This window comes from Propithecus coquereli, unplaced genomic scaffold (genome assembly GCF_000956105.1).
Source record: "Propithecus coquereli isolate 6110/MARCELLA unplaced genomic scaffold, Pcoq_1.0 Scaffold3, whole genome shotgun sequence".
Taxonomy (NCBI): domain Eukaryota; kingdom Metazoa; phylum Chordata; class Mammalia; order Primates; family Indriidae; genus Propithecus; species Propithecus coquereli.
In genome coordinates, this window is record NW_012148618.1 from 11,511,356 (window position 1) to 11,524,117 (window position 12,762).

Here is a 12,762-nt window from a genome sequence, read left to right on the forward strand (position 1 = left end):
ACGGAGAGGCCTCTGCCTGTTCCACCCTCCTTGCTTCAAGGCCTTAGGGAAAGCTATCATCTTCCTCCTGGCTCCTTCCTACTCTGTGTGCCTTCCTTTCTCAGTTCCTCCAGCACTGGGCCTGGGCTCCTGATAGCTGTGATTGATGAAGACCTGCCATCTTTGAAGAGTAGTCTTGTCTATTGGTTGGAGAGGAGAAGGGCATCCAAGAGGAAGACTCCCGGCCAGGCCTTTAATTGAAGGAGCCAGGAAGAGATACAACCAGCTTTCCATGACCCCAAGGCCTGTGGAGGGGTGTCTAACACACTTCCCTCCTGCTCCATAGCTGGTTCCATCCTAGATCAGGAGCGGTGGCTACAATCTGGACAGATAGCTGGGGGTCACCATGATAGCTATTGATTCCCTTAAAGAGCTCTCCTTTCATGAGAAAAGCTCAGTGTTACTGCAATGAAGACATCCTGGGCCAGTCGCCATTCTCTCCAACCCCTGGTGACTTTGGTGACATCCCTCCTATCATCCAGGATGTTACTCCCCAGAGAGAAGCCCTGTATCTCCATAGCCCTTCTGCCCAGCTTTCTCTCCTACTGTGCGGGCTGAAGCAGAGCTACCTGATTCCTACATCCTCACTCCAGGGTCAGACGTGCCCTGGCTTATACCCTCTAATGAAGGCACAGCTGTACAGTTGGCAGCATTGGGGTTTGGGAGCAGTCTGTGAATTTTGAATCTTAGAATTCAAATTCTTTTTTTTTTTTTTTAGAGACAAGGTCTCACTCTGTTGCCCAGGCTGGAAGACAGTGGTGTGATTATAGCTCACTGCAACTTTGAATTTCTGGGCTTGAGTGATCCGCCCACCTCAGCCTCCCAAGTTGCTAGGACTATGGGGGTGCACCACTACTCCCAGCTAATTTTTTTTTTAATTTTTTGTAGAGACAGGGTCTCCCTATGTTGCCCAGGCTGGTCTCAAACTCCTGAGCTCAAGTGATCCTCCTGCCTCACTCTCCCAAAGTGCTGGGATTACAGGCATGAGCCACCGCACCCAGCCAGAACTCAAATTCTTGATCACAATCATTTCTGGAGACACCTGAATTCAAGGGCTCCACCTGAACCCACTCTATAGTGGCCCCATCCTTTGGAATTCATGGATTCCGGGGCCTGTGCCACACTCCAGAGATGTATACTTGTGACTGGAAGGCAAGAGAAAAACTTGAGCTTGGACTCTTCATCCATAGCCTAAGTATGTCTCACATACATAGGAATGTTTCCAAGCCTCTCCAAAATTTCTCTGATCAACCCCACACCAACCTCTTCCACGCCCTTCACCCCATCCCATTCCTGACCAGCTCCCTCGCTGTGCACTACGAGAAGTGGGCACCACCTACTCACTGCCCTCTAAAGCTTCTTCCCCAGGACCCTCAGCCTCTCACCCAATTCCTGTCCCCACCACCTGGCAGGGGGTAGCACTCCCCCCAACACTTACACAGCCAGCAGCACACTTTGGAGTCTAAAGTCTGTCTTCACCTCCAGCCCTCTGTATAGTATACTGAAGTCCAAACCCTCACTACACGAGAGCATAGTCCAGGAACCAGCAGCCCCCAGACCGACTGGATTAGAATCTGCATTACTCTTCATGCTAAAGTGGGAGAAGTTCTTCTCTAAACAGTCTGATCTGCTGAAGAGATACCACCCCCAGCCTCCCCAATAGAGGGGTGGAGGATGGAGCTGAGAGACAGTGAGGAAACCCAAGCTGAGACCCCAAGCTTTAGGCTTCTCACTGAATAGTGCAGAAGTCCTGGGTTGGATCTGGATTCTTGCTAGAGCACGTGAGACCCATGACCCTCAGCAGAGAGGGACAGCCATGGCAGGACCAGAGAGGAGGGGAGCAGAAGGGACCACATGGTGAGACCCAGGCAAGGGCTTAGGGCAGAGGACAGGATAACAAGAAGGAGGAGCACCTGCCTCTGCCAAGCAGCAGTGGAATGGTTCCTCTGGGCTCCTACCACCATCCTGCGCCCAGCCCTGGTCAGGCACCTACAGCGAGAACAGCTCCCACTGTCCAACCTGTATCTGCCGGATGACTGGGTTTCTTCCCTTCCTCTTGCTGGCAAAGTCACCATCGCCTACAGGCTGGATTTCTGGTAGTGGGTGCTCAGGAAATGTTTGTTGAATTGAGAGGAAGCCACAGCTTGTGCGGAGTCTGGATAATTCACCAGACGTGGGCCTCAGGGGAGGGGCCGGAACGGAGACTAAGCAGGAAAGATAAGTCCTGATGTCATGCCACTGTTTCTCCGTCTCTTGAGTCCCTGTCTGAGTCCTTGCTTTTGCATGGCCCTGGTGTGGGCAGTGGGGAAAAGAGAAGTAGAAAAGGGTGGGAAGTGACTCTGGGCTGCAAGGCCAGGCCCTTGCCTCCATTCAGGGTGCCTGTAATGTCTGGCCTGGGGGAGAGGGCCTGGCCGTGAGCTCCCACCCTGCTGTAGGGCGAGGAGGTTCCCTCCCATTTCAGAGAGGAGGCCTTTCCAGAGACCTTCCTTTCCATGGAGAAGACCTGAGCTCTATTCGTCTATTCCCAGCCCAGTCCTGCAAGCTTTTCTCTGGGCCTCAGCCTCCTCTTCAGGAGAGGCAGGAAGCTTGCAGAGATTCCCCCGGTTCAGCCATCCTGTGAGTCTGGGACTGAGTCACCTGGGTGCAAGGCAGGGCCATGGGAAAGGGCCCAGCCTGGGCTGGCCATGCCAGCTGAGGAGGCTGCCTGGACCCAAGGATTCGGCAGCTGGAGAGGGAGGCCAGGTCCTGGAGGATGACAGGAAGCCAGGAGAACCAGGTGCTAAGGGCGGCCAAGCCTTGGTCTCTCGCCATGGCAGAGAAGGCAGCGATAGGCCCAGGTCAGGGCTCAGCAGCCTCAGACACCAGGTGCCAGTGTGGGAACACACCAGGGGCTGTGCCTGCGTGTGAAAACACACATGTGCACAGGGACGAGCACATGATGTGCAGGGAGGAGGCACCTCCTTGCCCTCACAAGGTCACCTTGAAGGAGAGTTTGCCACATTGCTCAGTCCAACTGGCACAAGCCACCAGCAACCAGATGCCCATCACACAGAAGACTGGTTCTTCCCATTTCCTCTCCCCACCTGGCTCCCCAGCTCCCAGGGGCTTTGCTCAGCATCTTCCTGCAGGGCCAGGACCCCCCATCCTGCTCCTCACACCTCCTGTGCCTCTTGCCCTTTGGCTGCTTCCTCTGGGGGGCCTGCTTCTCTGTGCCAGTCCCTGCTGGGCCCCAGCCTTGCCAGACCTGTCTACTCTGGGCTCTAGGGGCCCTGCTCCTCTCTGTGGCTCAGAACAAGTCTGGACTTGCAGCTCAGCCTGGTGGTCGTTCCACCCCTGCTTGGAGCCATCTTCGTGGGACACAGGCCTCTCCTGGGGCCCAGGCCTTGGATTCAGTGCACATGTGCTCTCTGTGCTCTCCGCAGGCCCAGGGCTGCTGGCCCCTCCCAGGGAGAGGTCAAGGGGAGTCATGTCAGTCTCCTGCAAAGAGCCAGGGATGGAGATGGCCGTGGGAGCACCAGACTCCCCTTTTGGCCCCTCTGGGGGTGCCAGAGCCAGGCCGGTTGCCGGGGTGCTCCCCGGACTGCACAGCTCCACCCCACTCTGCCTCTGCGCGAGTTCCTCCTCACTGGCAGTCTGTCTGGTGCTTTGGTTTCCCTGAAACAAGAGAGTGGTCCAGCTGGCTGGTGAATTCAGTGCTTGCGTCCCCAGCACGACCCATCCTGTGCCCGAGTACCCACCTCCTGACTCTCCAGCTCCTCTTTGTCTTCCTTCATGTCCCACCTGTAGAAACACAGCACATGGCAGCCCCTATGCTTACCACACCCCACTTTATGTCACCCCTCCACAGCCCCAGTAGCCCATGTCTCCAGGGAGAAGCCACACCCAAGGGTCTCAGGGTGCGATCAATGAGGCTCTAGGATGCTTCCCTCCCAGCCTGGCTTTTCCCCCCAAATCCAGCCATTTCCTCTAAATGTGACCCACCTGGCCCCATCCTGGGTCCCCAGCTGCTGTTTATGGCCAAGTCTACAGCACCTTGAGTTCTGTGGGGACTCCAGGCATGTCCCTGCCTGCACTGCCTGGGAAAGGCGCACCTTGCTTCCCGGGGGAAGGGAGCTCCTGTAATTACCACTGGCCTCCCTGGGCACCAGACTCTTGCTGCTGCTGCCTCTGCCAATGGCCTCTCCCAGCAGCTCATTAACCTGCTGCCAGGCAGCAATGAGTCAAGAGGCAGCAGCCCTGGGGATGGAGCATGTACCTAGACCTGTGCCAGTCCAGGAAATTGGGACACCCAGATGCGTGCCTTGATTTTGTCCCCTGCCACCTGTTACCTTCGGGCCCTGCCAGTCAGCCTCTCCTTCCCTCGGGCTTTGCTGCCTGTGGCTGATGCCATCGAGGGTCTGCCAGATTGCCCACCTCGACCTGCAAGAGATGGTCCACAAATCCAGGGGAGAAGAGAGCCATAGCAGCAGCCCCCCGCCCCCTGACGGGCCCCTGCTCATCCCCCACCAACTCACCTTTTCCATCAGGGGGCAATGGTGGGGGCTGTAGCTTCCGGTGGCTCCTGGGACCTATGGGGGGCAAAGGAAATGGAGAAAGGGTGGGGGGGCCAAGGATCCCAGGCAAGAACACAGGTTCTTCCAGCACCAGGAAGCTGTCAGTCCTCAGCCCAGTCATGGGCTTTCTGCCCCCCAAAAGAGCCCTGGGCTGGGGGTTCCTGTGTTTGCTTTGCCACACTCTGGCCAGGTGGCTTAACCACCCTCTCAGGGCCCCAGCTTCCTATGTGTAAAATGAGGGGACCACAAATCCACAGAGCTGTTCCTTCAGCAGGCCAGGGGCAGGGCCACTGGGACTTCACCCGCCCAAGGCCAGTACTTGAAAGGACCCCAGGGCAGGCCGCCACTGAGCCTCCTCCAGGGTCAGAGCCCAAGCAAGAGCTGTGGGCTCAGAGGGCAGAAGGAGAGGTCTTCGTGCCCCCCTCTGACAGTGAGGGATGCGCCGTTTCAGCTCTGAAAAGAAGTAGGAAATGAAGAGACAGAGAAAAGAGAGGACAAGAGGGGCAAGGGGTGAAAAAATCCGACGAAGGAGGGATGAAGTGGGTGTCGGCTCACCCCTTCTGCTGCCCACCCTGGCCGGGCCCTCTTCCCCAGGCTTGCTGCAGTCCCGGAGCCTGCGCGGACAGAGCGGGAGTCAGGCTGCTGGTAGCAGGGAGGACAGAGGCTGCCGCAAGCCCTGCCCTGACACCACCTCCCCCAACCCCAGCCCCAGAATTGAGGGTAGCAGGGAGATGATGGTTCCAAGAAAGTTGGGGGACCCAGTGCCGCCACAGAGCCCTGAGCCCAGGGCCTGACCAGAGGGCCCAGGCAAGGTCCTCTCCATCCTGGGGAGGGTCCCACCAGCCCTCCAAGCAGCACCCACAGTTAGCCCTGCCCCAGTACCACAAGCATGTCAGCCCAGCCAGCCGCCTAGCCCTGCCACCCACGTGGGCTTGGCCTTGTCCAGGTCCCATGGGCGGCGCCAGTCACCCTGTGCATCTCTGTGCCGGGCGAGGCGGGCCAGGTCGATCTGCTCCCGCTCCTGCTTCCACTGGGCGTAGTCCCAGCCTGCCTCTGGGGGCTCCCCCACTGGCTGTCTCCGGCGCTCCCGAGCACCCTGCAAGGAGAAGACACTCAGCACCATGGGGTAGAACCAGAAAGAGGCTTAGAGCAGAGATCCGGAGATTCTCCTAAGCCCTTCCTCTCTCAACGTTTCCACATCCGCATCTGGTCTGTTCCCTCTCTAATGCACTGTGTTTGCCGTGGGCATGGTTTCCATCCACTTGTCAGCTGTATGTTTTGGGCAAGTAGCTCTCTGTGTATCATTTCCTCATCTGTAAAGTGGGGATAGCAACTGCACCCACCCACAGGGTTGCTGCAGGGGTGTGTAGACAGGCCCGGAGTGGGAGGGGCAGCCGAGGCTGTGAGCAAGAGCAAGGACTAGGGTCTGCTGCCACCTAGAGGTCACACCTGGCACACGGCCAGTCCCCTACACCCTCCTGCCCTCTTTCCTACTCCCCTGCCACCCGTGGGGCTAGCTGGGCTAGGGGATGGATCACATGTCTAGCTTCGACTGTTTCTCACTGCAAGGCCCACCCAAAGCAGAGACTGGCCAGAGAAAGGAAGGAGGGATGGGAATTCTTGCAGGTGCTGCTTCTGCCATGTCCTTGAAGAGGAGGGACATATCTGACTCAGCTTCTCTGCCTCCCCCAAATGGGACATCCACATTCAAGTCCCTGTCCCCTCTTGAAGATGTACCTTCCATGCAGAATCCGAGCTGATGGCCACTGGTGTGGAGGGGCTCCGGCCCCCACGCCCTCCAGGTGACCCATCTGTGCCCTGGTTCCTTGCTTTGCTGGGCTTTTCACTTACGATCCGCTTGGCCTGGGGAAGGTGAAGATGGGCGGTGTGGCAGAGCCAGGGAAGGCGGGGCCGCTGCCTGCGCTTCCCCACCCACCCTGCTCACCTCAGCTTTGTTTTCCATGGTCACAGCCAGCTCCACCCGCTGCCCCAGGCAGAAAGTACCCCTGTAGTCCTCTGTGTCCTCCTGCTCAAGCATCTCATTGGCCACTTGGGGTCCGAGGGTGCCCCTTGTCCAGTTCCTGCTGACCACTCGCTTCTCCTGCAGAATGAAGACCCTCAGGCCACACGGGCAGCACTGGGCAGGACCTGGGTGCTGGGTCCGCTGGGTGGTTCCCCAGGCCTGGGTTCCAGCCCCAGCCCTCCTGGAATGCCCATGGAGGAGCTGACTCCCACAAGGAGTTCACATGCCAGTGGCATTAGGTTATCCAGGGCTCAGGGCCACCCTGGGGCCCAAGATGCCACAGTGGCCCGTCATCTCTGAGCTGGGAAGTCCAGAGCACTCAGACAATGAGGCTTTGTCCCTCAGACACTATTCCCTGCATTCACTCCCAACTTCTCTGTCCCTACACCCTCCAGGGCTTTTAGGAGCAGTCTGCTTTGGGGCATAGGTGCAGGGCTGTGGGACTAGAAACTGGCACGAGGCTTCCACTGGGGGGCCTTTCAGATGTGGCCTTTGGTGGGAGACAGCAGTGACCTGGCTGCAGAAGGTTGGGACCTGGGCATGCATCCCAGAACAGCAATTGGGAGAAAGGGAGTAGGGACAACTGTCCTCCCCTGACATGGGCTGGGGCCCCAACTCCTTGCCACCCACCCTATGTCCCAGAATGAGGCTTACACCGGGAACCTGGCTGATGGTGACAGTGAGGCCATCAGGTCGGAGGAGCCCCGGCGTGGTCACAGACATGCCCCCCTGCTCCGCCTGCCGACGGTCTTCCTGGATCTCCTGTGGGAGGGCCCGGGGTCAGCACAGGCCACGGCCCCCCAGGTGCACAGAGACACAGACGCTGACAGGCCTACACGGAAAGACACCAGTGGGACACCAGGGGGCAGAGGCACCATATCACAAGTCCCTGGACGCTGAGCAAGCCCCTGAGAGGGGCCATGCCCACCCTAACCCTGGCCCCAGGCCCAGAGCCAGCCCTGAGTCCGCAGGGAGGGACCACCATGCAGGCATATGCGAGTCAGCCAGGGAGTGGCAGCCAGGTCGGTCCTCCCAGCCCCTGTCACAGCCTACTCACCTGGTACCTGCGCAGCAAGGCCTGGTTCTTCTTGCGCAGGGCAACTATTCTCCGATCCAGCTCTGCATCCTTTTCCTCCTGCCTGCTCATTGGGGACTCGACTCTGTGAGGCCCCTGCAGAATGCAGGGAACCCAAGCTCCTGATTACTGGGCCCACCCCTTACCAGTTCCCCAACTTTCATGTTTGCCCACCCTACCTTATTCTTACCACGCAAGGAATAGACCCCAGACCCACAGCTAAGGTCACACAGGAAGGAAGGGGGTCACTCAGGGAGATAGACCAGAGAAGGCCCCAAGCCCCCATTCCAGCGAGGCCTGTCTGCCTATCTCTGCCTCCTCCGGGACTCAGGTCAGGGCCTAAAACCCAGAGCCACAGCTCCCAGCAGTGGGCTGCCCCTCCCCCAGCTCTCCAGGGAGCTTCGCTGCTGAGCAGATCCTGGAATGGGAGTTATAAATGGCTCTGGCAGTGGAACCTGCTGTGACTGGGAAGCTGCCAGGGGATTCGGGAGGTCGAGGGGAGGAGGTGTTTGGCTTCTAGATCCAGAATCACAGAAAAAAGAGAGGCCCTGGCTCTGTCCTGGGCTCTCAGGCCCTGGACCCCACTCGGCACGCCTGTGCCCAGCCTGTAGGAAAGAGCAGCTCCCACAGGCCCAGCCTCTCCAGGCCGTGAGCTGCTGGCAGTCAGGGCAGGAACAAGCCAGCTCCGGTTGACAGCCCCAGGCAGGGAGCCACCCCGGGCAAGCCGAGTCTCTGCATCAAGATCCCGGGGTCCTCTCTGTCTGGCTTCGGGGTCTCTGATGTAGCCAGTGTCCCTGCCCAGCAGTCCACCCGCCCAGTCACAACCCTCTTCCTCCCAGGCCCAGCTGTCCCCAGCTGCCCCTAGAGTGTGGCTACCCAGTATCCCAGCCCGCTCCCAGTCCCAAGAAGGCCCCCTCCAGAGGCGAAGTGCCACTCACAGCCGAGTGCATGGCAACAGCAACAGCGGGCACCGAGAGAATTCCAGAGCAGCCCCTGGGGGAACCAGAGCGGGAGGGAAGCTGAAGCCACCGGAACCAGGCCTCTGCCGGCCTCTCCCTGCCGGCTTCGCTGCTCAGCACACGAGATCATGTTGTGATTACAAAAGACTCCTCTGGGCTCCCCGCCAGGAACGCTGCGTCCGCCACCCCCACCCTTCCACTCTCAGAGGGCGAGGACCGGGGCACTGGCAGCCAGCTGGTCCTGCCCAGCACCTCTCCCTGTCCTGCCCCAGTGTCCCCAGACAGACCTGCAGGGACTTCTCCCTGGTGGGTCGAGCCTACACAGGAGGCCTGGCTGCCCATGCCTGCCTTCACCTGAGGTCCCGCACCCCAGTAGGACCCCAGCCTGGGCCTGTAGGCCGCCATCCCTCCCATTAGTAGAAAAAGGCCTACAGGACACAGCCCAGACTATTAGGCTGCTTGGTCTGTGGGCCCCACCTCAAATGTGCCTCCCTCTCCTGCTGCTCTCCTCATCGGCACAGGTGTAAGTATTTCAGGGGATCAAAAAGCTCCCCTAGGTCACCAAATACTACCACATTCTGAAATAACACCATTAGCCATTCATTTCTTTAGGTTGGACATTGTCTCCTCTGTACAGTCATATGCCAAATAATGTTTCCGCCAATGACAGACTGCATATACAAGAGTGGTCCTGGAAGACGAAAACAGGGCTAAAAATTCCTATTGCCCAGATGTGGTAGCCTTCGTAAAGTTGTCGTGCAACACATGACTCACATGTTTGTGGTGATGCTGGTGTACACAGACCTACTGCACTGCCGGTCAGATGAAAGTATAACACGCACAATTGCGTACAGTATATAGCACTTGATCATGGCAACAAACAACTGTGGTACTGGTTTATGTGTTTACTATACTATGTTTTTTTTATTTTAATAAATTTTTAATTTTTAGTTGTCCAATTAATTTCTTTCTAATTTTAGTAGAGACAGGGTCTCGCTCTTGCTCAGGCTGGTTTCGAACTCCTGAGCTCAAACAATCCGCCAGCCTCGGCCTCCCAGAATGCTAGGATTACAGGCGTGAGCCACCGCGCCCGGCCTATACTATGTTTTTTATCGTTATTTCTTCTACTTATTAAAAAAAAAAATTAGCTGTAAAACAGGTTCAGGAAGGTCTTTCAGGAGGTATTCCAGAAGGCACTGTTGTCATAGGAAATGACAGTTTCATGCGTGTTATTGCCCCTGAAGACTTTCCAGAGGGACAAGAGATGGAGGTGGAAGACAGTGATATTGATGATCCTGACCCTGTCTAGGCCTAGGCTAATGGGCGCCTTTGTGTCTTAGGTTTTAACAAAAAAAGCTAAAAAGTAAAAAAAAAAAAAAAAAAATTTTAAATAGCAAGAAGTTTATAGAACAAGTATATAAAGAAAGAAGACATTTTTGTACAGCTGTACCATGTGTTTGTGTTTTAAGTTAAGTGTTATTAAGAAAGAATAAAAAAGATTTTAAAAATTTAAAAGTTTTTTTATTTTTTATTCTTTGAGACAGGGTCTTGTTCTTTTGTTCCAGCTGGTGTTCAGTGGCACAATCATAGCTCACGGTAACCTTGAACTCCTGGGCTCAAGCAATCCTCCCGCCTCAGCCTCTCAAAGTGATGGGATTACAGGCGTGAGCCAGCACATCCATCTTAAAAAGTTTACAAAGTAAAAAAGTTACAGTAAACTGAGATGAATTTATTACTAAAGAAAGAAAAATACTTTTTATAAACTTAGTGTAGCCTAAGTACTAAGTACAGTGTTTATGAAGTCTACAGTGACGTCCCAGACCTTCATATTCCCTCACCACTCACTGACTCACCCAGAGCAACTTCTAGTCCTGCAAGTTCCATTCATGGTAAGTGCCCTGGAAGGTGCACCATTTTTTTAATTTTTTATACCATATTTTTACTATATCTTTTCTATGTTTAGGTATGTTTAGATACAAAAATACTTCCCATTGTGTTACAATTGCCTGCAGTATTCAGTGCAGCAACGTTCCTAGGAGCAATAGGCTACACCATACAGCCTAGGTGTGTAGCAGGCTGTACACCTCTCTGACTCTGATAAAGGAAGCAGCCCTTTTCAGAAAAGCTTCTCCCCAGATCTTGCACATAAGCGGAGGCTGGTCTCCCTGTCTAGGGCCCAGCCCACCTGGCAGTCCCTCCCTAGAGCCTCTGGGACCTGAGGTTCGGGGTGCTGAGAGGTGGGGTGGTCTCTCTGTATTAGGGGTGCCTGAGTCTGTTTCAGTAGTTCGAAGGCTCTGCGTCCAGGCCCTGAGATGAGGATCAGAGGTGCCTGTATTCCCCACAACTATGATGGACCTCGCCCCAGGGTCCCTAACCCCATACCACAACTCATCCCCTCTGTCTCCAGAGCAGAAAGCCCAACTGCCTTCCCGCTCCTCCCAGACCAGCCAGGCAGACAGAGGTCCAGCCTCGACCCCTCTGGGACTGCCCTTTCCTGCCCTCTCTTCCCTGACTACCACGCTCAGCCCCTTTCCTGTCCAGGCCTTCCCACAGCACGCCTGGCCCCACATCCCATCCCTGCAAGTTCCCATCCTGCTTGGAAATGCCACTGCGGACTCTTTTCCCTTCCTGCCGGATGTCCCCACTGAGTCAGACTCTTCCCAGCAACAGTGACACACCAGGCTCCTCTATGTGGGCCCCTTATGCACACGCCCTCCTTCTCCCGCCTCCTTCTCCCTCTCTGTGCCCCAGCCCATTCTCAGAAGGATTCAGAAGCCTCCAGGCGCCTCACGCTCCCCTCCATCTGCCCCACACTATGATGTTGGCACTGGGAGGTCTGCAGAGCACTGGCCAGGGAGGGAGACCTGATCTTCTCCACCCTCTCCGGAACCTAGGCCCCCAGACCAGGTCTGCGGAGGAGGCTACGGGAAAAAGGCAGGAGAGCAACAGGCACAGGTAGAAATCCAGCCATCCCTAGGGAGAGTGATCCAGTTCTTCTGGAAGACCCTGCCAGAAGAGACTCCCGTAACCTACCGGCAAAGGCCTCCTGGCCCATCCAGCTGGAGCCCTACATGCCCAACCACGACAAACCAGCAGTCAGAGAGGAACCCACAGGTGCTGGCCATGTGCTTCCCCAGCATTATTCACACGAGACTTTGCACCTGTGACCAGCCCCCACCGTCTCCCACTTCTCCAGAATCTGTGGCTTCCCAGTCTGCTCTCCCATTGGACAGAGACACTGTGAGGGCAGGAATGATGTGCCAAGTGCCTGTGCATCCCCGGAGCCTGGGACAGTGCCCCTGCATACGACAGACCCTCCATGAGCACTTGCAAAATGAAGGCATGAGTGAATAAACCTTGGTGCCCCGTGCATGGCTGTGGGCATCCTATGCATAGGCTGTGACTGCCCTTCTGTCCACCTGGAATTCCCACAGCCCTGAAGGAGCTGGTAGGTGGTAAAGGCCCCTAAGAGTGCCCCCCCTGTGCAGGGGGGAAGTTCACTGGAAGGAGGGGAGGCCAGAGGAGGAACAGCCCCTATTCCCCAGTGAGACACTGTTTCTGTTTCTCTGTGCCACCACCGGGGGGCAGCAGAGGGGCAAAGCCTGGAAAGACTCAGGGAGGTTTTCCCCTCCTCCACCTGATCCCCAGCTCCTGTCCCCCCAAGTCTCTGCCACCTGCTTCCTAACTCCATCACACTAGAGAATGTATCCAGTTGTAGAAGACTTAGTTTAGTGATGAGGAAACTGAGGCCCATAAAGGAGGTGCCACCTGCCCAGGTCACACGACCTGTTGGTGGCAGGGATGAGGCTGAAAGGCCAGGCAATGCCTCCCTGCCCAGGGTGCTTGACACCCCTGCTCCGCCATTGCCCGTTCTGCTGAAACCTCACTCTCTGCGCTCACTCTCTCCACCCAGGGTTGGGCAGGTGGTCCCATCACCTTGAGGCACAAGCTTGAGTCAAGTCTCTTCCCTGGCTGGTCCCCCACCCTCCCAGGCCACTTTCCAGGTCAGGGAACACCCCCCGCTGCCCAGGCAGACTGTATTCGGACCCCATTCATGGTGCTTACAACACAGACCTGCTGCCAACCCTGGGGACAGGAAGGCTGCAAGTCGGG

At 56.6% G+C, this 12,762-nt stretch overlaps 1 protein-coding gene across 1 annotated transcript; it reads right to left on the reverse strand.

The window, feature by feature from the left end:
* Positions 1-1,006: 1,006 nt before the first annotated feature.
* On the reverse strand, positions 1,007-7,396 carry LOC105814139 (chromosome unknown open reading frame, human C15orf52). Its single transcript, XM_012649063.1, has 9 exons — positions 7,270-7,396; positions 6,538-6,693; positions 6,330-6,455; positions 5,519-5,688; positions 5,148-5,206; positions 4,554-4,607; positions 4,368-4,458; positions 3,777-3,819; positions 1,007-3,693 (listed from the first exon to the last, which is right to left on the reverse strand). Exons 1-9 carry the CDS (start codon positions 7,336-7,338, stop codon positions 3,151-3,153), a joined length of 1,311 nt encoding a protein of 436 aa, XP_012504517.1. The 5' UTR covers positions 7,339-7,396; the 3' UTR covers positions 1,007-3,150.
* Positions 7,397-12,762: the final 5,366 nt, after the last annotated feature.

Coding starts and splice junctions, on each gene's coding strand:
- LOC105814139 (XM_012649063.1), bottom strand. CDS start 7,338: ATGTCTGTGACCACGCCGGGGCTCCTCCGACCTGATGGCCTCACTGTC. Junction 4,459..4,553: donor ATTGCCCCCTGATGGAAAAG/GTGAGTTGGTGG, acceptor CATCTCTTGCAG/GTCGAGGTGGGCAATCTGGC. Junction 3,820..4,367: donor CTGACTGGCAGGGCCCGAAG/GTAACAGGTGGC, acceptor GTGTTTCTACAG/GTGGGACATGAAGGAAGACA.